The 26,265-nt window shown below is 42.6% G+C and overlaps 1 protein-coding gene across 7 annotated transcripts; it reads right to left on the bottom strand.

Annotated features, from left to right (window-relative positions):
- Positions 1-910: 910 nt before the first annotated feature.
- septin4b (septin 4b) lies at positions 911-25,823 on the bottom strand. 7 transcript variants are annotated; one of them, XM_057049872.1, is made up of 12 exons: positions 6,205-7,016; positions 5,425-5,706; positions 5,086-5,182; positions 4,923-5,009; positions 4,727-4,850; positions 4,495-4,629; positions 3,605-3,722; positions 3,411-3,512; positions 2,965-3,061; positions 2,711-2,873; positions 2,462-2,558; positions 911-1,647 (listed from the first exon to the last, which is right to left on the bottom strand). In XM_057049872.1, exons 1-12 carry the CDS (start codon positions 6,286-6,288, stop codon positions 1,579-1,581), a joined length of 1,455 nt encoding a protein of 484 aa, XP_056905852.1. In that variant the 5' UTR covers positions 6,289-7,016; the 3' UTR covers positions 911-1,578. The 7 variants fall into 7 exon arrangements, with proteins under 7 accessions (XP_056905852.1, XP_056905855.1, XP_056905857.1 ...); XM_057049875.1 differs by lacking the exons at positions 5,425-5,706; positions 6,205-7,016 and adding exons at positions 24,124-24,131; positions 25,669-25,810 and having other exon boundaries at positions 4,727-5,009; XM_057049877.1 differs by lacking the exons at positions 5,425-5,706; positions 6,205-7,016 and adding an exon at positions 25,669-25,808.
- Positions 25,824-26,265: the final 442 nt, after the last annotated feature.

Below are 26,265 nucleotides of genomic sequence, written 5' to 3'. Positions count from 1 at the left end.
AGCTAGTGATACCTTATCAGCCCAATAGACCGCTCCGCTCTCAGAATGCTGGTTTACTTGTGGTCCCCAGAGTTTCTAGGACTAGAATGGGGGGCCGAGCATTTAGCTACCAGGCCCCCCTGCTATGGAAACAGCTCCCTGTCCAGGTACGGGAGGCTGACTCCATCGCTACTTTTAAGATCAGACTTAAAACCTACCTCTTTGAAAAAGCTTATTGTTGCTAATTCTGCAGTTCCAGTTACTATCATAGACAGGCAAATTATCATACTTAGGGGGTCGTCTAATCATTAGGTTAACATCTTAGCTATGCTGCTATAGGCCAAGGCTGCCGGGGTCCGGAAACATGATCACCTGACAGGCCTCTGTCACCCCACTGGGTCATGGTTTCCTCTCCCCTCCCCTCCCCTCCTCTCCTCTCTCCTCCATTATATCCTCTACCTGTCCTCCCCCCTCTCCTCTCTCCTCTACCCAGCCGGCCATCAGCAGGAGGGTCCCCCTACATGAGCCTGGTCCTGCTCAAGGTTTCTTCCTGTTAAAGGGGAGTTTTTCCTCGCCACTGTTGCTTGTCTGGGGTTAGGCCCTGGGATTCTGGAAAGCGCCTTGAAACAATTTTGATTGTATAAGACGCTATATAAATAAAGATTGATTTGATTTGATTTGTGAGCTCAATAATTACCAGACAGTAGGGTGTTGCTAGCTCAGTCTGTAGAGGATCAAGCTGAGAAGCAACGGGTTGCTGGTTCAAGTGTCAGCAGGGCCAACATGTGGAAGACCCATAGCACTAAACCCAAATGTGCTCATACAGGGCCCCACAATGAGCCAAGGAGCCCTTCAATCACACACAGCTAGAGCATCTACTAGAATCCTCCCACAGAAACCAGTCCAGTCCACCACATAAAGCACACTAGTGTGATGAAAACACTCTTTATTTTTCACCTGTAACAATATTAGAACTTTACAGAGCTCATCCTGCATCTCACTCATCTTGAGATAAATATAACAGACAAAAATTAAAAAAAACAAGAGCTTCACGGGAATGTAATGTAATTTAAACATATAAACACAGTAAAAGACTCTTTATCCTTTGATATGAACCTCTGTCCGATCAGTTAGAATATGCCTTCGTGAGATGACCACTTTCCTGGGGGAATTAAATAAAACCTGATTCCTTATAAAGTTACATAAAATAAAATGATGATATTAAAGCAAAGCTGCAATGATCAAAGGAACAGGAATTCCAAATCAAACGAAACTCGCAGAAGCACTTAACAATGAAAAACAGAACAAAACACCGTTGTGATATAGAAAATTAAATTATTACAGTATGAATGCATATTAAACCATAAAGACCATCAAATTAAAAACTTGCACCAGAAAAGTGTGCTTGATACATTTGTCACCGCATGTAAACCTCATATCAGACCTAAGGTAAATAACAACAACCCTGCAACCATGGGGCTGAAAATAAATCACCTTTACTGACCCAACAAACCCCAAGGATTTAGTCACACCACCGCTCGTTGCCACTGACGACGTGTGTTAGTGTTCTACAGAGAGGCTTGTTCACGCCATCCTGCCTTAATATGCTTCCTTCTGCATGTGCATCTGATCCTGGATCCTCTGGAGCATCTCCTGCATCCGCCTCAACTGTCAGGACAGGAAAGATCACGTTAGAATGGCTGCACCTCTGCGGCAACACACAAATCAGTACCACACGGTTCTGATATCACAATAAATAGATAAATACCAATCATGTGTTGCAATGACAGCAACACAGTAATTCAGATGAAAATTAGTGGAGGGAGGTCAGAGTGCACCAGAGTTACTGTATAATGTCTGTCTTTTTAAGTATAGAGACATACACATATTACAGCTAAATTCAGTTTTTTTACATCATTGTGTATTTGGTCAAAGGACAGTTTCCTGTTCGAAGGGTTATCCTCACGTCAATGACTCTCTGGACTAATCCTGACTACAATAGAATATATATGGGACATATTTCCTGCCCAACACGCGCTGGTTCATAGATGACAACAGAAAACTCAACTCATTTAATTATCTGTCTGACCTCCTTATCACTGCAATCACAATAAATAAAGAAATAATTCAATAATAAAACAACTGAGAAAAAGTGGTTGTTTTATTTAGTGTAATAAATAGAGAGTGGAGCGGGGGTGGGGAGGTGGGGGTGAACCTTTATTTGAAAGGGTTCCATCATGTCTCTTCATAAATATTTGGAAAGGAAAACTTTTGTCACTGTTGTTGAATTGTGTGATTGATTTCTGCTCAAACAGGAGCTGCTTCATCTCACTGTGACACTCGTGTGGGACATTTTGCACAAACGTGCGCGAACTCAGAGGTACTCGTCGCCTTTCTCGTAACAGAGGCCCTCTGCTTCGTGCGGGACACCAGGATCAGGATTGTGCTGCTGTGCATCCGCTCTGCATTCAGGGTGCCGTACCTCCTCGTCTTTCTCTCGGATGAGCTTCTCTGTCTCGTCCGCCACTCCGGACAGCGCCGGAATGGGAAAGTCGGTGCCGCTCTCCCTGGTTAACTTACTGCAGAGTGGTAGGGAAGTTTAGAATTGAATCAGTAAACATCTGACACAATATTTAAGCCTACAGCCGTGAGTCTTTACATAAGCACTGACAGCTTTCGGTTCACTCTGGTTCATTATTCTGTAAGTCCTGCTGTGTTTATCTAAGCATACTTGCGGTTGCGCTCCTTCACCACCATGCGGGTCATGCTCTGGATGCAGTGAGCTCTGTAGTTCTCGTAGTGGGTCTCCCGGGTCACATCCTTCAGGTCTTGCATGTGCGTGCGAATGAGCATGTTCCTCAGCTTCACAAAATCGCAGTGTGCCGAGTTCTCCACTGTGAAGCACAGAGTGTGCAGCGACTCAGCAGCAGATACTCTGGCATCAAACGCAACCCAAAGTCCAGGAGCGGAGTGGAGCTACTCTACCTTCTACGATACCCCAGGGGTAGAGACGACCTCGCACCCTCTTGCCTTTAGCCTCCACCACTGTGTTGCTGCCAATTACTGCAAACGGAATGCTCTCCTTGTTGGAAAAACAGAAGGAATTGTGAAAATGAAAGTACTGTTTTGGCATGGGATAAATCAAGCCTGACCTTTTTTGTGATGTGAGCACTTTAAATCTTGGAAGAGTCCCTCCATTTTTAAACTCCTACCCTAGTTTGTAACCCTGCTCGTTCTTTATTTAATGTCTCTGTCTTTCTCGCCCATTAACAGACTGCTCTCAGGGGCACTTGGTCAGAATCCTGGCTGCTTCACAACAGTTTATACCAGAGGAGTGTTGCTCCATCAATTATTCATCTGTGATATAACGACAGCTGAGGTGTTTTGCTCTGTGAGGAGGTGTAAAAAGCAGAGACGGCTCTGGCTCTCACCTTCAGCTCACTGTCTTGCTGCTTAAAGTCTTCATCTTCATCAGAGTCACAGTCAGGAAATTGATATATCTTGATGCCGTATTGCTCAATTTCTTCGCGGATCTACAGAGAAACAGGAGGCAGAGGAAGAGATTTATTCTTAAATGTAATAATCGCTGCAAAAGTCAGGTAGCTGGTTTGTTATTGCAATCTACCTTGATTTTCTTTTTCTTAACCTCAGTGGGGGTGAGCGTGTCTGCTTTAGCAAGGACGGGCACAATGTTCACCTTCTCGTGCAGAGCTTTCATAAACTCTACATCCAAAGGACGGAGGCTTGAAAGAGACAAGATGGGTATGCAAGTTAAGTTTGTTACAGATAAAGAAAACACTTAAAGTTCCCTCAAATAACTGAATGTATTTTGTGTTCTGTAAAATAATTTCATAGTTATATCATCAGCAGTCTTCATTCCCTTTATTTAAACAAAGACATATCTAAAGGAGTCATGCATTCTTAAGTATTTGCTTCTAATACTGTTGCAACAAACACTCTTTTCGGTTGAGTTATATATTTAATTTGCATCTAGAATGCTGAAATCCTCCTCCTTGATGTGGCATATTGTGGGCACTATGTCTTATAGTACAGAAAAATGGTAAATTTGCAGGTGAAGAAGCCTAAAACCAGGTTTGTTATTAGTAATGGCGGACAATCGTCAACAGGGGTCGCGCTTTCATCACCAACACAGAAGCCTTCAAACATGGCACTGCGGCTTCATGCAGTTTGTAAGTATGAGTAAGGTATTTTTAGCACTTGCTAAAGGGTGGTGGAAACATCAGCAGCACGTGAGGGGGGTAAGAATGTGAGGAAATGAAAAAACCTTCATGGGAGCTGTAATGAATTAACAATGGAGGGACGCAAATGCAGTTATGCACCAGTGAGGCAGATATTCCTGATGCATTTCAGTCACATCCGGTCCTTGTTTAAAAACCGTGGTGCTACATAATAAAATGGGGGCTGTGAAAGCACTGACATGTCGCGGCAGTGATAATTTCCATTATGAGCACAGCAAACGAGAGATGAGACATTGGCACCACGCATCAGTCTTACCCATGACCAAAGGGTGAGATGAAATAAAGGCAGCAGTGGACGCGGTTGTCCTGGATGTTCTTGCGGTTCAGGCCGCTCTCATCTCTGAAGTACTGCTCAAACTGCTGGTCGATGTAGTCAGCGACTGACTTCCAGCTAAAAAAGAAACACACAAGGATGTTCAGCGGTTGAGGCAGTGGCATGCAGCTGCACACCCCAAGGACCAGGCGTGTTTTGCTGATATGACGTGTACCATTCAGTGTTGTTCACAGCATCGCCAAATCCTGGAGTGTCCACGATGGTAAGCTTGAGTTTGACGCCTTTCTCTTCTATATCCACCGTGTGTTTGGTGATTTCTACTGTTTGTGTGATTCGCTCTACAGACAGGACAACCACCAAAGTTGTGTATAATATTACACATCTGGGGTCAAAGGCCGCGGTGTCCTTACCTTCAGCATTGAGCAGCTTCCTATCTTTGTACAGATCTGTGAGAAAGAGACTGTTGACCAGGGTGGACTTTCCCAGGCCAGACTCCCCTTCAGAGAAACAACAGAAAGGAGAACTGTGGCAGAATTCCACAAGATCTTACGTTCTCAGCAGGTGCGATTGTACCTGCAACCATGAGCGTGAAGTCAAATCCCTTCTTGACTGACTTCCGGTGCACCTGGTTTGGGAGCGTTGCAAAACCCACATATTCTTTGTCCTGGTCCTGCAAAAGAAACAAAGGTGAAACTGGACGTGTTTGACGGTGGTCAGCCAAAGTTTGAGCGCAGCCGGTAGGAAGACAAGCCCACAGCGGAGCAAGGTTACCATGGTGATCAAGGTTCTGTCCACAGAACATACTTTGTCACAGTCTATCTGCTGTTTTCAACGTCTGAAGAGGAACCCTACACCACTCAGACAGCATTTCCTTAACCACAGAACTACGCACTCTCCAGGATCTCGGGTTACCTCATTATTGTTGTACGGGTCAAATCGCCCCCAGGGACTCTTGGGCCTGGCAGGGGATGGCAAGTCAAATTCCACGCTTTTGCTCTGTGGCAAACTGTGGTCTGACCCTGAGTCTGAGAGCGCCCAATCCCCTGAGGGAGGCTGCAAGCACAGCGGGGGGTACTCTCGCTCATCGCCATCCCCGTCTGCATGACAGGGCTCATGATGCTCTGGCTGCCCTCCTTGTTGGGGAGGTTCTTGCATAATGTTCTCCACTTCTGAGTCGTCCGACTGGCTCAAATGCTAGAAAAGATGCCGTGGTTGAGGGGCATCGATGAGGCAAAGAGAATAAAGGGCAGGGAGAGGAAAAAGTCAGCGGCCATGAAGGGCAGGAGGGAAGGAGATCCAGAGGGCAGAGGGTGAAGATGGTTGTAGTTATGGTGACAGTAAACAATGTAAAATCATATTATCATAATACAAGCTGCTTCCAATGAAGCACGTTTCCTCAGACTGGAAATCCATTATTTATTATGGAAGTGGCTCTAGTTCTGGATAAGGCGGACCTCAAAGTTACTCAATTAAGTAAAAATAGCCCAAGTTGACATACTGATATAGAACTAAAGTGAGCTTTGCTATGGATGGACAGCAGAATAGAACATTAAAAAGCCCAGAAAGGATGTAGATGACTAAGGCCACTTCAGTCCAGTAGAGGGAGGATGTACTACATGTCAGCAGAGACAAAGAGGTCTGACATGATCAATACTTAATAGGTAAGGGAGAGATGACTTCGTTCTCTGGTACCTGGTCCTCATCTGGATTAAAGGAACCGGGACAGGAGTCATGCTCGTCTGATGACGAGTGGACCTCATGGTCACTGTCCTCCATTGCAACTGGCGCAACAGTACACTCTGCAATCTCCAACCACAAGGGAGCACATAAACACAAACACACACATCCACACACCCACACATACGCATTGTGGTGAGTAAAAATGGAATGGAAGGGGAAGATCCCCAAGTTCAGAATGGGTAAACAAGAGAGGAAGAATGTTTACAGGGAAGACAGATGAAGAAAGAAAAATGAAGTTATTAATAAAGATCAAAATAAAAATGTACAAACAGAAGCTATCACAGGATTTAACACGACTGCAAAACAGATTTGAGCTTGGTCTGAGTAATGAGAAACACAACTGAAACATAGATGTTATAAAGTCTTTCAGGGTGTCTTGACCCATTCTTGTCCCTTTCTGACTGTTCATTGTTCCAGGCGACACCATGAAATACAGCTGATGTGAGCTGCAGATCAGATCATCCATGTTTGGATTAAAGAGCCCTGCCGCAACACAAAAAAAAATAAAAAATTGATATCGCGCCATCTTAGCTCGACTGCAGGGGTTTTACGTGTGCCTGGCTCAAGAGCTTTGGGCAGAGGAAACATAGGTAGTTTTCCAGTTTAGGACATCAGTGACCTGCTTTCCTGCAACTGCAGCACAGATCAATCTCCAACATGGTGGACGGTCTGACCCACATACAGATGAGATGGTCGATGGTAAAACTTTGCAGCAGTCGTGTCTCAACTTCAAATTTTTTTCTTGGAGATAAAAAAAAACCCACAGTGGCGATTTGTAAGTGTCAGATGTGCAATGTCTCTCTGAAATCACCACGGAAACATTTAACACCCACCTCCTTTGAGAAATATTAATCTTCAAAGCTCTATCGTGGCCTCACAGTCCAGCCCCACAATTAAGCCACAGTGAGTCCCTCGTCTTCTCCTGCAGAATCTTACCTGTGGCTCCTAATACCTCGTCCTCTGGTCTCTGCAGAAGCTGCTCTCAGAACCCGCTCCAGCAGGCAGCAGGAAGCAGAGACCAGAGGCACCAGCATTTATATGCCTGCATCAGAGAGGACGTTGCGCCCTTCAGCCCCATCGAGCTACACAGCGCCCCCGGTTAAGCAATCGGCAGCATTGATGAGTGACACATCACCGTTTACATTCTGCATACACACCAACAATTTCCCCCCTTAAGTGGTTGCTATAGTGATTTTTCTCAGGTGCAACATTGTTGATGCTGTGGACGTCTGACACGAGCTTTAATTTCACGAAGCTGCTCAAAATCTGAGCTTTTAATTAAACACATCAGCTGCTTTATTGCAAACAATACATTAAACATGACCTGCTATGCAAATGAACTCGCTCATTATTTGAAAAGATTAATTAATTATAGAATATTGACTTTCCAATGCACATATCTTCACATCCAACATTAAGTGTGAAGCTAAATGAGCAGATTCCCTTATTAACATGGAAATATATGCTGGCTGCTACTTCACAAAGTAATCTGATACAAAACACGAACCTGATTGGACAAAACAAGAATATGTAATAATTATTACATCTGCATGATACAGCCTGGAGGAAGGAACTTCTAAGTTTTCTCATTAAACTTAGAAGTTCCTGTTGTGTACGGAGGAGTTTTCCTCTTGAAACAAATTGTGTTTCACTTTACTGCCTGTAACAGCTGACTGTAAAATTATTCCTCTACTTTAGGTCAAATAAGATCAGCTGATATTTATGCTATTATTAGTGATATTAAAACAGTTACTGTTAATTCTTATAAGGCTTTTAATTTCCCAAGTGTCCAAAAAGTGATAGATGTTTTTCCAGAAACATTCAGCGGTTGTAACTAAAAAAGGACTGTTTGTAGTCTTGCTCACAATTTGTAGTGTTGCTCACAAACGGAGATAAATTAATATCCAAAAGCTGCAGAAAGTCTGATCAGATTCTACGGTGTAAAATGTCCTCATGCTGATATCAGTTTTAGCTGATGACTCCACACCCCAGTAGGAAACCAGTGTCAATCTATCAGCATAGAATCAATATGTAATGAAACACAATTGATTGGCAGAGTAAACATCAATCCAGTGCTGATGAGCCAGTCCAGTATAGGAAAACCACAGTAACAAACACCAAAATCAGAATAAAGTAGTTGATATCTGGACTCTTTTTCCGGGTCCCATCATTTCTGTTACACATTATTAATCAGAATAAAATGTGTAACAACAAGCATCTCTGACACCAGTCTGATACAGTTTTATTCACCTCCCAGTCTCTCACTAGAACTGGAACAGCTGTTAGATGAACTAATTACACTTTCTATATGTGGCTCAAACAGACACTTCACGTCCTCCAGAGGGTTTGTTCATCCGGCCTGATAAAAGCAACCTTTATCATTAGCGACACCCTGCAGAGGAGTTGAGTGATAAAACAGAGTGAGTGATTCTGGGTGAGACCACACTTTAGCTGCTGGCAGATGGCTGCGAGACAACCCTCGGGTCAGGCTGGGAAATGTGCATGTGTTATAAGACCTGGAGCCATAAAATGATGTTTGTTTATTTCTCATGAATGGACTATTAACTGAACTTGGTGGGCTGATGGGCAACGAACCTGGAGAATCATCCTGATGTTTGTCTAGAAACTCAATTTAAGGGGACTGTTGCCCCTTGACGCAGATTGGCCTCTTTGACTGTTTGTTGTACATACATTACAGACCAGACATCTAATTATTTTAATCAAATGTAATAAGCAGTTTTAAAGCAAAGTAGTAGGTTGTTGCATGACCTAAATACAATTATTGTCCTCTGCAGGTTGCAGCTCATAAACAGTCCAATATAAGAGAAATACCTCACAATGTGTTTCACAAAGAGGCTCATGGTTAGAACATGAGACAGGATGGAAAAATGCGTTCAACATAAACATTTGTGTGGTTGACAAAGCTGCCTTGTTGCTGTTGGATAGCGTCAGTAGTCTGGCTGCCACAGTGTTGACAGACAGTGATATATTGCGTGAAATATTGCTCACAGGGGGAAAACCACTTCAAAATCTCCCTATTCGACATGGGAAACGCAATAAGAAGCTGCCAGGGGCCATCAAGAAACCAAATGGAAGTTTGTTTTTAACTTTCTGGGGTAGTTGGAGAGATAAGCCTTTCCTTAAATGTAAAATTAAGTTGAAAGAATGACCGAGCCTTTACTCAATGGATGCAATGTCGTGATGGGATGATGAGCTCAGACGTTTAACCGTCAGAGCTGAGCTGGTGTGCACAGTTTGGCTGCAAAACAAGAACAATGTCAACAACAGCAACAACAACAACAACCTAATTCTACAGTAGTTATGAAAAAGCAGACGAAATAAGATTCCCTCTTTTTTCATTGCGGGCGAATGTTCTGTACTGCTCCAGAGGGGTTTCTCCTTGTAGTGAGGCCAGTAGCAGGTGGTGAAGCGAGCCGTGCCTTGTTTAGATAGTTATGGCAGGGCTCTGTGTGAAGCTGGCTCAGTGCTGGGACAGAAATAGGCCCCTCTTCACACACTCCCACAGTTCTCGAGCCGATGCACATCTCCACACGAGCGTTAAACTGCACAGTCGGTAAACCGAGGTGTAACTTCTCTTTGTTTACAAAAAATAGCAGCCAAAAAAAGACCAAAACAACCTTGTTCCTGTCATTTTGAATGAACCCTCCTACCACCAGGGGCTGGAGACACACTCTGGATACATTAAACTGTCATATCTGATCAACCCACCTATGCTGTCACATCTTAGAGATCGACTGAGACCAGTTTCACAGCTACTCATCCATTCCAGTACAGTCCTTTAGAACAGGTACACACCCTTAATATGAAGAAAACTAATGCTCGTGCATGGCCACACACATGTGGAATGTCTACTCAGGCATGTGTGTTGCGTATGCAGGCCTTTCTCCATCCATGCAGCTATGATGAAAAGTTTAAAAGAAAGGGTAATATTACGAAAACAGTTAAAGACAGGCAGCCGCAACAATAACAAGCACATACCTCTGTGTCACTGTTTGTTTCGGAATTTGTCGACATATCTTCTCTTCAGTACCAGATGCCCCATCAACTAGAGGTGGAAACTGCTAAAAAAAAACAAAAACAAAAAAAAAAACGGGAATGGTCCTTGGAGCATTTTACTGTCAGAGCATCCTGGTGGTAGTCAGCTCTCCTCACCAAATCTGCATCCTTGACTTGGAACTGAGGGCTGAGGCCATTACACCTTGATGTGAACCCCTCAGCATCTTGAGGTTTTCTCCAGCTCCACCCTGCCCTCAAGTTTGAGCCAATCTGCAGCTGGTATAAGGCGATGAGATGAGGCGTCAGCATCTGCCGCGCTGTCCCGACTTCAGAGGAGGTGAATCTCTGTCGGGAGCTCAGCAACATCTGCACTGGCCTGGCTTACAAGCCTCTGGTGCCCTCATTCTTAAAGCCACACCAGAGATCGCAACTACACACACGTGCACACACTCTAATATTATTATAATATTAAGACAATGAATGAGATATTCAACCCTGACATCCCAGTTGCTTGTGCCAGCACCACAGTGACACAAGGAGCATCTGTGTGTATGTGTGTGTGTGTCCATGTTAAGATGGAGAGGTAGCCTATATGGTACAAATAATCAGTTTATACAGTATACATGTCTTTTACTAGCCTCTTTCTCTCTCTTTATCACTCTCTGTCTCCCTCCTTCTCTCTTACTTACTTACACACACACACACACACACACACACACACACACACCACACACACACACACACACACACACACACTTAAATAGGTCATAGCTTAAAGCCTTTTCATTAATCTCTGGATCTGTGCTTTGCAGGTCTTACAATTATCACATAGTCTTCTGACTAACAGTTATTGATTGTTAAATCACATACTATGTAATTTAGACTGACACTGACTGGCCCAGATTTAATAAGTGAAGAACAGCGACAAATTTCTTTTTTTGGCCTGTGGGAAAGGGAGGCCTAAATGTAACATGATCGCTATCGTAATAGCTCTCATGATAAGCGTGCCAGCTTCTACGGCAGCAAGGACGACCGTGCGCGGTAGATGGGGAGCAACACAAACAATCTTTGATCAACAGACATGTCGGATGCACAAACCTCACAGCGGGCACATCTCACATGAACCTCATTTGGTGCAGGAATACAACAGGCATCTACTTCCTGTGAGGTGTGTCTGGCGAATGATTTTAGGTTTGCTTTAATCCTCCCTCCTGGCCTTCATCATGAGGGTGATTATCGCGGAACATCCAAAAGGGCTGACAGTGCCTGAGGGCCGGATCGCTTTCCCACTTCAGCACAGGCACAAGACATGACGACGCGTCCAGTAAAGCCTCTGTCTATGATGGTGCGGATCACATTACTATTTATTACCATCATTTCTTCCTTTTTCATCTGGCCAGAGTCCAGTAAGGGTAAAATGAGGTCCCTCCTAAAGTGCAGCCTCAGCAGACAACAACTGCCAGGGTCCAAAAATAGTCCAATAATTCAGTACAAATCAATCAAATTTTAGAGCTTTTCAAAGGAATGTTATTGCGGCTTTGCAGAGAGTGCAGCCATTCTTGGTCCCACAGGCACTGGACAAGGACAGCTTGACACACAGCATGACTTTACTGTCTAGGCCTAAACCAAACATGTGGTTATCTCTTATGAGAGCATCATTATGTAAGCCTCAACCACCCTCCACACACCCACTTAGATGCCCTGAGCGATTGATAAGAAAACCCAGGAACAAGTTGTTGGAAGCAGACAGAAAACACACAGGAAGAATGTTTTTTTGACTGACATGAGATAGAAGAATGCGGAGCAAAATGCGGTAGAACCTCCAGACCCGTGAAGCCAATATCCATCAATTCTACAGGAACACAAACACTTTTGTACAATAGTGAGGAAGAAGTCGATGCTGGATCGGCTGAACTTGCACTTCCTACACTTCCTCCTGCATTCACTCAAGGCACTTTATCTGAAACGGAGATTCCTGTTGGAAAGCTGCTAAAGCATTTATTCCCTTTGTTTATGTTTTTTTCCTCCCCTTTAAAAGTTGGTAAGGCACCACAAAGGCCTGAAATCCTCTAGGGAGAGGGGGGATTAAAAATGAGGAATTCCTTTGTTCAGACTAATGCATTTTAATCCCAGGCTATACAATAATCAGCATTTAAAGAAGGACATATAACAAGAGTAGAAGATATAAAATCTAGATAAAATAAATAAATAATAAATAAGATTTGAAGTTTACTCTAGTCTTACCGTTCTACTACCACTAGGGGTCACTGTTCCCGCCCTAAAGCCCTAATGCTGTCAGGACATAAATACAGCTGCAAATATTTTATTAATTAATTTATCAATTGTGTTGACTGATTTCTGTTTTGGTTTGCCTTGTAAAACCTTATTTAAACTTTAAGACCCCTCACGAATATAATGTTTTTGCACATATGTTTCATTACCTTTAATGCCAGCTGTTACTATAACTGATTGTGCTCATGAGCAGTGAGCCAAATGAACGGAGAGTCTTGTGGAAAGCAGAAAGTAAGGCAATTATGGCCAAATAAATTCAAGTCTCAATTTACCGTCTTTGCACTGTTCCATTTTGTAATCTTTTCCAGCAGGTTTCGATGTCTAAAGCGCCTCGTTAGCAGAAAATCATAATGTTATCTGACTAAATTAAGAAAATTATGGTTACAAAAATTAAACTTAAACAAAGTGCTGAAATTAAGCAACCGCAAGAAAGGATCTGGAGTACCCTGGAATGTGGAATTAGATTTTATTCCACTACCTATGGCAGAAACGATGGTCCATTATCAACAACAACAATAAAATTGTATCAATTGCAACCAGAAAGATGCATTTATTTTAATATACATTTCCTTGAACAAATGGAAACACCTGTAAGACAAAAGCCAAGAGAAACGAGAACAATCAACATCTGCTGGGTGGTGAACTTTGTTTGCCCTGGCCAAAGGAAGTCAGTGAGTTGTGTGGCCCCATTTCTGCCACGTTGAATTCCAGGCTGTCTAACTCCCACATTACACCAACACAAAACCACCTTGTGTGATTGTTGGCTCTTGCCGAACCTTATCATGATAATGTTGCAAGGGTGAAGTCTGGAGTCAGAGCCAAAGAGCCGTTTAAACAGAGTTGGCTTTGTTTCTTGAGCAGATCCAATAATTCCATCAGAGTCTGGGTTTTCTGCCCTGCCAAAAACTGCAAATAAAGTGAAATAAGCCTATAGTGGATACATATTTTTTTGAAATCCATTACATTACAGACACTAAATTAAAAATTGCAATAAGTAGTTTCCTGAGGTGGGTGATGCTGGAGGCTGAGCGTTACATCACTACAGTGCCTTTACTATTTAATTACACCAGCATCACTATTTAGGAGTTGCTTTTAAACCCTTCTAAGCTCAAGCTATATTTAAAGAATCAAGCTTGGAGTTCAGTACTGAGAAAATATGCAAATCTGCACATATGCTTGCACAAAAATGGCTTCCAAATTTGTTTTGCCACAAAACCTCTGAGATTTAATTTAAATACATGTGCCTCTGTAAATGCTGCAACCTTTCCTCTCAGAATGGGAAGTCTCAGCTCCTACATGAGTGTGTAGAGCAACATAATGCACAGAAGCTTTTTAGCTGGGTCAACACTAGACTTCACCTGTCTGAAGATTAAATATGACAAAATGTGTTTGCAGCTGATACAGAGAAAGATTAACCTGTTAATTGCTACATTATTTTATAGTATCATTCTTCAATATTTAACTATCTTCAAATGTGTCTCCTGAGATTACAAATTTAAAATATAGGATTTACGATGAAGAATATACATAAAGATCTGGAGAGTCACAATATTGGAGAACTTTTTTTTTTAATTGAAAGATAATCAGATCAGACTGTTTAAGAACATAAGACTCGAACAGCACCAGTTTTGAAATCTTCTAACTTTTGGTGAAATAATCCATTACTGTAAAATGCAAGTGGAAAAGCCACCTCAGTTTCCCTGCCAATCACTCTGGGTCATCTGGGTCAACTTCCTGCCGTCTCGACACCACATGAGATTCCTGAGAAGCTAATAAGCAGGTTAGTGGCTCAATAAACTGTCTATTTAAGTTGTTATAAAACCGTGTATGTGGATCATAGCAGCTGCATCTGGACTTCACCTGTGAGTGAGCCGATTAAAGCTGGCTTCCACCATGCAGACCTAAGAATAGCTGCCTCTGTGCCGGTCAGTCTGGTTTGTTGTTTGTTTGTTGAGAAGATGTCTTCTACCAAACAAACATAGTGAGACTCTTTGGTCTGTTTATTCTCAGATTACCATCCGGCAGACCACAATAGTGACTTCTGGGTGGATCTGGACTGGTCTCCAACAACAACACAACAACATCTACATGTGATGATGTACACATAATTGTCTCCTTCCTCCCCATCATTCCATCAGTTCTCCTCCTGGATGTAATCTCTACTCCTCTAATCTGCACCCCTGTTTAAGATCTCTCTCTCTCTCTCTCTCTCTCTCACACACACACTCTTAACTTGTGACCTTGTGTTACTCTTGCATTCTGCTCACAAACACATGCACATTCAGGACAAACAAAACTGTCAAAAATTACCCACAAACTACAGAGTGTTACGAGTGCATTCCAAAAGCACTGCAGGCTTTTGGAGAGGCTCCAAATCCAGGGGCATTATGTAGAGCACATGGCACTCATCAGCAGCAATAACACCTCCGGTCGACGAGGTGTAAAAGGACTGTGAAAAGGAAGTGTCACAGACTTTGATACACCTGGCATCCTGCAGGACCGAATACGCTGTGTGGTTAAAATCCACAAACAGGGCCAAGAAATTACAATTAAAAACATCATCAATATACAGTTTTCACATGATCATGTGAACAGTTAAACAGGACATGATTTACTTGTGAATCAGGTTTGTTTTCAGCTGTTTTACAGCTGCATGTGTGGTCACAAAGTCACAACATGAGTAAGAAACATGGCAAACAGTAGTGGGCTGGCTGTTCATCACTGCATTCAGACATACACAGAAATTAGTCTGATAAATGGATTGGATTTCAATTAAGTTGTCAAAGCAAGTCTGTGGACACTCTTGGAAAACCTGGACATGAGTTCTGAGAAGAATTCTTCTGTTGAGTTTCTATTACATTAATCAAAGGTCTCTAATGTCTTACGTAATTTAAAAAAAATCTCTTTAACCATCAACTTACACAAAACATTTCCTTGTTCAAAGCTTTCTGTTGTTTTGATTTAGGCCTTCAAGACATAAACATGACTTTCAACCCAATGCTAAACAGATCCTCATTTGGCATATGGGTCTTGGTCAAAGTGCATCTTTTAATTATATCTAATAAGGAGAAGCCTGAGATAAAGAGGCAAAGACCAGTAAAAGTGGTGAACTCAGTGGTTAAACAGCCTCGGGTTTTCCACAGCTGCTGGGAGCAGTGGGAACCAGCCGACTATCGGTGTTTGACAGTGATGCAGACAGAAGGATGTGGGTGAAGGGCAAGTTCACAGGGTACAACATCAGCGACAGCAAGATGGCATGAGGGGGAGAGAAGCGCTTCAGGTCCTAAACTGATGCCCAGAAATCCAGAGATCAAATTCAATTACAACTATCGTGTATTTTTCTCCCTTTTGGTTCTCTCTGCTTTCCCTGTCACAAGCAGGATGGGCACGCCTGTGAAGCAAAGTCAGGAAGTTTGCATTACTGCATTTTATTCAGCTCTGCTCAAATCAGGTTAAATGTCACTATAGGGACATTAAAATCCAAGGAAAACCTTTTTGGCTTACAGTGCTGCATATGTTGAACACAGCTCACTGTGGTTCCCCCCAAATATTTTCCAACAGATGCTCATGGTATAATTTCCATCAACCAAAAATAGCAGATTTACATTACAGAAATGAAGGAAATAGCCAACTTATAAAGCTACAGTCACAAAAATATACAGCAGCTACCACACTGACAACAAAGGCTGGTGAATTTTAAATAAATGCAGATCTGAAGCTGGGTGAGCTGTTAGTAACGCTCATTTAGTCAGGACTAAACTGAGTTAGTATTGATCATGTGTGGAGTAACTAGCCCTGTCTTCGTATTTGTTTTAAAAAGTGTGTGGCACCAAGCTGAGCTGTAAACTCCAGATGGGAGTTTGTCTCTGTGTTTACACACGCTGATGTTTGTGTGCCTGTTTGTGCAAGTGAATGCGCTGCTGACAAAGCCGCCCTCATCTTCATCGCAGCTGCACTGCGCTAACAACAATAATCCAGTCAGCCACATCTGCAACGTAAGGAAAAGAGCTGTGTGTATCCATGGGAACGGAATACGCCACATTGATGCAGCTACTGTTCAAAAAGGAACAAATGCAATGCATTTTTCTTAATGTCTTTTGAAGACTCTACAAATTATGCATTCACTTGTTCCTGCACACAAATTGCTGCTCTGACAGTGTGAGACAGCACTAAAAGTTGCCAACTGCTTTCTAGAAAGGCAGAACTCACACTCACTGTACCCACTGATGGATCTGACATCAGGGTTTTTAGTATGCTCAGCCCTTGGTTCGCTACATTCTATTTTAAAGTCCTAGGACAATCCAGATTTAAATCTTAAACGTAATCATCGGCAACAGAAACCGCTGTTGTGGTGGCACCACAAACCCTCTGAGTTTACATACATGAATACAGATGTAAAAGTTTCTTGAAGTCAAATTTTTTTCACTCCATTCCACTGGTTGGAAGCAGGAATCTGGATGCTGACCTTAGACTAAATTCTCAGGCTAGCTCTATTAATAGCTCAGACGACGAACGAAGTCGAAGGCCAGAGCCTACCGGTACTCGCCATGTCCCGATTTAGTCTGGACCAGGCTGTTGATTAGAAAGAAAAACACTGTTCTCCAATCGCACTCTCGCGTTAGTTGTGTGCTCCATCATCTTTACAGTGAAGGACAATGCAGCTAAAAATGTGCTGCATAATTTCAGTCCATCTGCACTCTGCACTTGCTGAAACGCTGATATCTTCTCAGAATGCAGATGTCTCTGCAAACAATGCACGGGCCTTCAACATCTCTCCCTGATCCCAACACTGTAGAAGGGGTGCCCCTTTTGGCACAGCTCCCAGGAATACCATTTACTTTCTGCAAGAGCAACACTGCTATGCCATAACCAGAATGTTCATTCAGACAAGGGGGACCTTTGTCTTTGTCTCTGTCTAAAGAATACTGGTCCTTTGCAACAGCAGTAAGAGCAAAAGTAGCTGTAATGCAATCAAAAACAGCCCTTGGGCCAACAAACTAATACTTTCTGAAAAAATTTCAGTTTTCAAACATGCCCAAAGTTGTGCTTCTACTTTAAACTCAACTGTTCAAAATGACTATAATTGGGGTAACTAAAGTTCTTCTGATTACACGAGCCTGGCTTTCATTAAAGGAGGACAGTAAACATTATCTTGGAATGTTCGGCAATCTAAAGATGTATTTCCTCCCCAGTGATCTCTGGTACAGCTTTCCCACTGAACACAAAAGTGGGACAGTGGCCACAAATGCAATTTTTACATAAATGTGCACTCAGAGCTGCATGTCGCTGTTAAAAAGAAATACAGCCTTCCCTTCTGCTTCTCCTCAAACTCTCATCCCCTGCTAACATACTTGGGTCCTTGTGTGAGTTTTGTAACTCAATCAGGTGCATCATCAAACAGTCTAAACACATTCCTGCAACCCTTGAGTTCTCCTAGAATATTCAACATCGCTCATAAACAGACTTATGACAAAGATGTGTCTGGTAGGCTTGACAGGTGGGACACAGAGGGAAAGAGATAACCTCCCGTCATCTTTACTCTGAAGTAAATGATGGCCTGAAGCCATCATTAACATTTTTGAAGAACCTTTAATGCTTTTTTAAGAAGGAAGTCTGAAATCAAAGTTTTGTGAAATTAAAGAAGTTTGCATTCAAAAACCATGAAAAATCACAGTTTAGATCATTCAGGTTATGAGGTAAATGACAGCCTCAGATTTGTTCCTTCACAGTTGTAATGAGCTTGATGAGAGATTTTTGCTAGTAACAATAATCCAATAAATTAAAAAAGTTCACTTCCTGCAGTAAATGAGAGCTTGAGAGAAACCTGCATAACAGCAGAAAACTACCGGATGTTTTTACCTCTGTCTTTTCAACACCCAAGTTTAAAAAAGAACCTGAAAGAGTCTCCAACAGTAAAAATAAGGAAGTCATTAGGTGCTTATGGTGCTTAAATACAAAGAGCAGCTCCATAAAGCAGTCAGTAATGGGCATCCATACTCTGCAACCTATTAAACTTTCAAGATCTCACTCTCAAACTCACACGTGTGCACAAACACACATGCACACACACACCCATGTAGACTTCTACACATTAAAATAAGACACCTGTAATTCAAACCACCTCACACAGTGCAACAGTAACAGAAAATGTGGTTTCCTGTCAGTGGTTTTAAACACACTATATTTAAGCAATTTGGGGTAAATTGCATACCAGAAGCCCTAAATTGCCTCAACATAAAGAGACGAACAGATATATAGAATGGTTAATTATCGAGAATCAATTTGAAGTTCAGCCATAATGAAAATTTATTGGCAACTGTAGGTGTGAGTGAACAAAATGTACAGAAAATGAGAGGGGGAACAGAAAGAAACAGAGTTCAGAGTGACGCTGGTGTGTTTGGAGCTTCTGGATAATGTGAAGAACATGTTGCAGGTATGTGGGTGTGTTTATCCAGAGGTTAAATGGAGAAAGCCTGAAAGCCAGAGGGCTTGCTGCAGGGCAGGCAAACTAAAACGTCTACTTTCTCCACCAGAGGAGGTAAAACAGGGGAAAAAACAGAGACTACATAAAAGGAAAGTAAGATTGAGAGGAATGTTAGGTTCAGGCTGAGAGGATCGACAGAGGCGCACAGCCATGCACTGCTGCCCTTTGATCCATCGATGAGACGCACATGTTGTGGTGTTCACTGTGTACACATGACCCCGAATTCTCAGAGGCACGTTTCAGATGTTTACTCTCAAAATGATCAACGCAACGCAACATGGTGCATATTAGGAAATGTTGCATTCATGGGGAAGAGGGAGATTATCACCATCATTTGGATTTTATCATCAAATTCAACAGTCACGCTGCAGCATCAAATATTTAATTTGAACATCAGGCAAAAAGCTATTTGCACATAAATATTGCATTCATAAATATAATTTCTGGAAGGAGCTGTAAATACATGTTTGCAGTATGAACACATAACTCAATCATATTATTCCTTGTCTCAATTACATTTTTCCACACTTCTGATTGCATAAATCGCTAAAGTACCGTGACTCTGCTGTTTACATAACTTGCATGCTGCAGTTCCCACAGCTTTTACAAATAGGCATGCAGGCCTACAACCCAAGAGCATTATCTATTCTGCTCTACTTATCCTAAAATATCTCCAAACCTTTCTCCACCTCCACTTACAGCTGCATAACATGCTGGAATATCTACAGTAATGTTCATTAGTGCTGTGTTATCAAAGTAATACTATGGAGGAATACTTGAACATTAACATGAACATGGTTCAAAATTAACATCTGCTGGACAAAAATTGTTGTTTTGCTGGTTCTAGATCATAATAAGCTCTTATGTGTTCTCATTTTAGAACATATAATCTTCTTACGTCACCACAGATTTTTAGTTTTATTTTATTATTTAAACACAAATTAAAACCGAAGTTTTGCTCTCCAGGGATGTTAGATAGCCGTTAGATCCTCGGGACTATCTCGACCATCTCTCCTGCTCTTCCTTAAAGCTAGCTTGGCATTTCCTCTCACTGTCCTGCAGCACAGCGGAAGCAAGTGGGACAGCTTTCTTAAGAGAACCGGACAGCTGCAGAAACCGCTGCAGCCTCTGGACACTCGAACCGCTTGGCTCTACAAGCTGGTTCACACGCAGACTTCTGCATTAATGTCACCGATTAACATCTCGGACTCGTCGGAACTTAAAATTGAATAAGCCATGGCAGGGCATGACAAAAAGTGGCAAAAGAAAATCCTCACTGCTAATTGTAGTTAATCTTAATTAAGATCAGCATAATTGATAACAAATATGCAAATTGCCACGAGACATACACAGTGTAGCTATCTGTACCCTTAAGGTCAGCATGAAGCGACATTTCATTCGTTAGCTACTGTTGGACAAACTGCTGCCTTTGGTCACGAGAGCTATGACATCTGTGCTTCTGAGCCTCTGGTCCATATAAAAATACTTTCCCTTTGTGTTATGTTATGTACAGCTGCAACATCTTCACTAGATGAAACACAGAACGCTGATCAATTATGAGTCCATCTTTAGTCTGAGTCCATCTTTAGTTGTTTCCTGAGATTAAGAGGTCAGCAATGAATGCTGTAAAGATAAAAATCAAAACAAAAAGGACATTAGTGACCCTCAAAAATTAACTGGGTGTGACAAACCTGCACAGCTACATCACTGATTCAAAAGATGATGAGTCAGGTGCAGACAACAGGCACAAACTGAGTCACATGCTTTTATTGTGTTGCTCAGAAAGCTTTACACCACTTCACTTCCCTCTCCGTGTTTGCAGAACATGATGAAGCTCTTCTGGTGTCACCATAGCATTTCATACTTCATGCAGGCTGAGCACTGGAACCTCAATGAGGACCATGGGAACTGGGTCTAGGTTTATTTATAGCTGGTGGAAGACTTGGCAGAGACTGCTTATATGAGGCTTGAGAGGAATGTTTAAGGTCGCCCTGTGACAAAATCATCTGTACAGAGCCGATGCTGGAGGTTGAAAGGTTAGCGTTTTACTGACGCAGGACATCTGCAGAACTGCAGCCAATGGCCTGCATGCTTGGCGGTCCTGTAAGCTGTCTCAGCAGGGGCAGAAAGGAAGTGGTGAGAAAAGGAAATCAGGATGTCAGAAGAGGACCAAATAGGGTAAAACTGCAATAATTTTATAAAGTAGACATTTACAATGGGGTAATGACAATTATTTATAGAGTCTTCCAGTAGATGCTGACAGCAGATAGAGAATTTAGTGGAGAGAGGCAAAGAGAGGAGGGACTAATGAGTTTTAATACAGCCACATTCAGTGTTATTTTTGTACTGTAACTAGCAAATATACTCAATCAAATCAAATCAAACAACAAAAAAGTGATGGATAACATGGGAAGACTTAATTTGGTGAGAAATCTCAACACAAACTCAACACAGAGCTCCATGATCTTCTTGGGGTTTTAAGGCTGCTGTGTTGTACTGCACCGATGACACACCCATCAGTGGAAGCACAGGTCATATTAAGGTGTGTTTTTTCCAAATATAGCAGCATAATTATCCATTATATTTTACATGAATGTCACCAAGCCTTAGAGAAAGAACTAAACAAGTCAGGTTAAAGCTAACTAATTAAGGTACCGGTAGCTCTGCACAAGCATAATCTTTTGCTAGTTTCCCTCATGAGCTACATGAATGCAGATGTAATTCAACCAGTGTTAAATCTTGATTCATCCATTCAGACATTTCTAGATTTAGAATTGCATCCATGTCAAATTTTGCTTCGAAGATAGAAACAGCTTGATGTTTTCCAATCAAATACGCTATTTATGATGTGTGTTCTTATGACTGGGACCACTTGGACTACATAATAATCATGTGTTGATCTCAAATATCCACTAACCAAACTGCAAATAACTGTGTTTTCATCTGTGTGCTGAAAGCACTTAGCTGATTATACCCTAGTCTTAATGCCTAAAAAGTACCTTGTGATGCAGCTTGACTGTGGAAAAAACTGGCTGTTACAAGAATAACACACGATAGCACACACGATGGCATCTCATTCACAACAAATTGCTCTCTATGTGCTCATCTTTCACCATTCCTTTGTTGTCTTATGGAGGCCTCATATCCAGGGAAGCGTTGCGTGCCTGCTCCCTAACACGATTGTTTGCCCTCGCATCAAATGGAAGAAAAGCCCAGAAGGGCTGCCTGTCAAAGAAAATCCCACGGGGCAAAATGTCACAACTGCACCACCACACTGGGATTCGCACTACATGTTCAGCAAAGGAAACCCACACACTTCATCCAGTGGGGAGGTTTGCCTAAATAATGGGTCAAGTTTCACAGCTGAGTGATGTGATGTCCTCTCCCACCGAAGGGCTCACGGTGTTAAGCAGCACTATTGTCGGCGCGTGAACTCGGTGAAATAGATGTCAAGAAAATAATAACATATGATCCCAAACAGCTGCTACAAATGCAAACAGGAGAGGAATTATATTTGCTCTCTCCTCTGCTAACCCACAATGGGTGGATGCTATGCATTTTACAAAATAATTAAGTTCTGTTTTCATGGAACACATATTTATTATTATTGTGTATGCAGGTAGCATTTGTTCTATCCCCAACACAATCAGCAGACAGACACTGTAAGGTGTGGTAAACAGTCTACACATTCTGCCATTCCAGTTTACAAATGAATGCAATAGGAATGCAGACATCAACAGTGGCAGCAAATGAGAAACACAGATGCAGAAGCAGCAGAGGAATGGAAGAAACAAAACTACGCCCAGTGCAGGCCAGCGACCTTAAGAGCTAATAAAGTCCATGTTTAGACTGCCTACATTTTAGCTGAAGCAGCAATTGGAGGAACACAAAGCTAATGGCTAGTTGAGTTAAAGCCACAGAGGAATGTGCGCGAATGCTTTACCATCCAGGGCCAGAGTTGCCTGATGACGTCATCCTGCACTCTGTGTGTGTGTGGTTTTGTGGATGTTTTGGGCTAACGCGTGGAAGCCGCATCCCCCCTCTCACTCCGCCACACCCCAAAGCTGTGCCTGGGTTTACGGCTGCGAGCCAAGTGAGGCTGAGCAGGCAGAGTGCAGTGGAAGTGGGGCAATGGTGTGTCGGAAGGAGGGGCAGCAGGCATCAGCTGTGATCACAGCAATTCCTTTCAGAAGGCCAAGAGTATGTATCGAGAATTAAATCATGGGTGTGGTTGGAAGAAAAATGCACCCGTCCTTTGACATCTGCTCACTCAACTGCAGACTCAGCCCTGAGAGATGTGCCACACCATTAGGAGTGTACGCAAATCTGGGCTTTAGACACAAGGTGTTCCGTCTCTACAGCTTTGTCACATAGGCAAGGAATGTTTCTGAGGGAAGGACGAGGATCTGACACACCCATCCAAATTCAGATCTCTCCAACGGTGTGTGAACTCTGAAGGCCTGAAAACAAACACGCACCACTTTTATCCACACACAGCCGTGACTAGCACAGCTGGCTGAAGTGAAGACAGAGAAGAGCAGTGAGTGGGGGCTTTATTTACTTTTAACACTCAGCTGACGAGCCACACACTACCAAAAAGGTGCAAACAGAGGAGCATCTTGACTGTGAAACACAAACTGCTGACTCTGGGAGATGGAAAGAATCTCCCTTAAAACTCAGACAAATGCAGAATTTAGACAACCCAAGCTGAGTGACACAACAGTTCCTGAACAGCCTCCTCGCAGAAAAAGTTACAAGGATATTTGTGCTCCAAGGACACGCCTACTGCTTTCTCGCATCAAACAAAAAACGCCTGGCGCTCAGTGACCTAATGCAAGTTCAGAGAATTCAGAGCAAAAAACAATCACATGCTCAGCTTGAGAGCCTTGTGGATGCAAAATGGTTGTCATGTGCATGGTCACTGAGCCTGGATTAATACAAATCAAGCTCAAGATAAGGCTTCCAGATCTTAATTCTCTCAACAGGGACCAACATAGCATTGGCCAGGACTATATCAAGACCACCCAGGCTGATATGAAAGCTTTGTGTGTGGAAACAGTGAACCCCTAGATTCTTACCTCTTCGTCTGGTCAGACAGGGATGGTTTGAAATTCCAAATCCAGAGCAGGTCAGAAACATGAGAGAAAAACAGAAACACCCTGTCAACATGATGAACATGGTTTTACAGTCAAATGGTGAATTTATAAATACCAGTCAAACCATACTGATGTAATAAAGAGTGACATGCCTCAGCTGACATAGTTGTTTGACATCTGGAGAATCCAGTTTTAGGATGAGTCTGCTTGTGCAAATGTGCATGTGTGTGCATGTTTTTACAAAGAGAAAATCTACATGAGGCATAGATGTAAAGTGAAGCAATGGACAGGCTGCATTAGTTTAATCCTTGAATTAAAGTGCAGCAGAATGAGGAAATTCTTGATTTGTTTTAACAGTTATTACCTAAACATGTAGATGTCTGTCATGATATCACTGGTTTAAAGGCATAATCACAACAGTTCATGTTAGTCTCATTTTCTATAAGCCACACTCGGGCAATAATTCAAATTATTCATGAACTTTCAATTAATGTGGAAAAATCCTGCACCAGGAAACTTCTGGGCTCCGTCGCTAATATTGAGTCAGTAAAGACACAAAGGCCTTAAATATCAATACAGCTTCAACACATACTACCGTTAATGGCGACTTCAGGAGGAAGGCAAACATGCAACAGTACATTTGGACAATATTTAATGAATGAGCTGCATCCTGCTGCTGCGCTCTCAACATGCATCACCGCGCAAACTCCTGCACATCACTGGCAGAAGACACAGCTGAGCGGATAAAGCTGACATCCATGCTCTCTCTCTAATTGTTAGTTTCCCTGGTGCACGCTCATGTCTTTCGCCAGTGATGCCACAAGCAGCGGCACTGATGGCAGCGTTTCCCTGCATGACTTTCTCTGAGGAATGCAGCACACATCCACACAGTCTCCTTCATATACTATTTTCTGACATTCTGAGCAACCCTCTGGCTGCTGCCTGCTTCAAAACAGCAACTATGGTTTCTGCAGTTTACTGAAGACTATGTTCATGATTCACAAAAAGGGACACGCGCTCATGATTGTGATTTTATCCATTTTTATTTACAGTTTTGGTGTGACTTCATCCCCAAGCCATCACATTAGATATGTCTGGTAGAAACTTATCAGAGTCAGAGGCTGTATATGTAAATGCATGTTTGAAACTCGAATTAGAGGTCACAACTGGACTTCATCAGAACTCATCGTACACCCTGACAAACAGATGTTATAGTATCACATTTCTACAATGAATGACATTTTCGCCCAATAAAAGTGATTTGAGAGAACGCAAACGAGATTTGATCCAAAAAAGATTCGGTGTCGTGGTACCGAGCTGGTACCGAGCTTGCACAGCTGCAGGATTGTAGCCTGTCCCGTGTTGAAAGGGACAATCCGCAATGTGCGAGCAGTGACGTACGCTGTTATAATTCAGTAATAAAACGCGACCTGTCCCCTTTACTCGGCCAGTTCCTGACAAAGAACCGAGTCACGACAGCGCAGAGGCATCACCGGATTGAAACAGAACCTCCCAGCCGGTACTCACCGTGGTTGAAAATTGCGGACCGAAACCGGTTGTTGCTGGAATAATTTTCCATCTCTCAAACTTTCAGCTATCCGCGACCTTCTTCTTCTATCCGTTGTTCGTTACCACTAATCTCCTCTCACAAGTGGGGTGAAATGACAGCCTGTGTGTTGAGTGTGACCGGACAAACCCGTCCTACACACACACACACACACACGCACGCACACACACACACACGCGCAGTGACGAGCCAATCAGTACGATGACGTCATGAGCTGCGGCAGCGGAGACAGAATGAAAACAATCACACGTGGATGAGATCGGTGGAGGGTCACGTGCGCACCTGTAAGTGGTCGCGACGCATCTCGCGAGATTTGTTTTAACATCCACAAACGCAACGTTACAGAAAACAAGCACCTGAGGAAAAAAGGAATCAAAATTCCAGACTAGTAATATTGTTTTAGTAGTAAGTCTGTCTGTACGTTTAACGATATGCAAGCATGTGAGATCAAAAATACAAAAGTGCTTTTAAACTCGTACTTATTTGGTCATTGAAGCTTTTACTTAATTTTTCAGAACGCCATTGAAAACCTACATAAAAAATAAAAACCGCACAAC

This window comes from Takifugu flavidus, chromosome 12 (assembly GCF_003711565.1).
Source record: "Takifugu flavidus isolate HTHZ2018 chromosome 12, ASM371156v2, whole genome shotgun sequence".
Taxonomy (NCBI): domain Eukaryota; kingdom Metazoa; phylum Chordata; class Actinopteri; order Tetraodontiformes; family Tetraodontidae; genus Takifugu; species Takifugu flavidus.
Note: the sequence above shows the minus strand (reverse complement) of the source record. Positions and strands in the feature narration are given on the sequence as shown.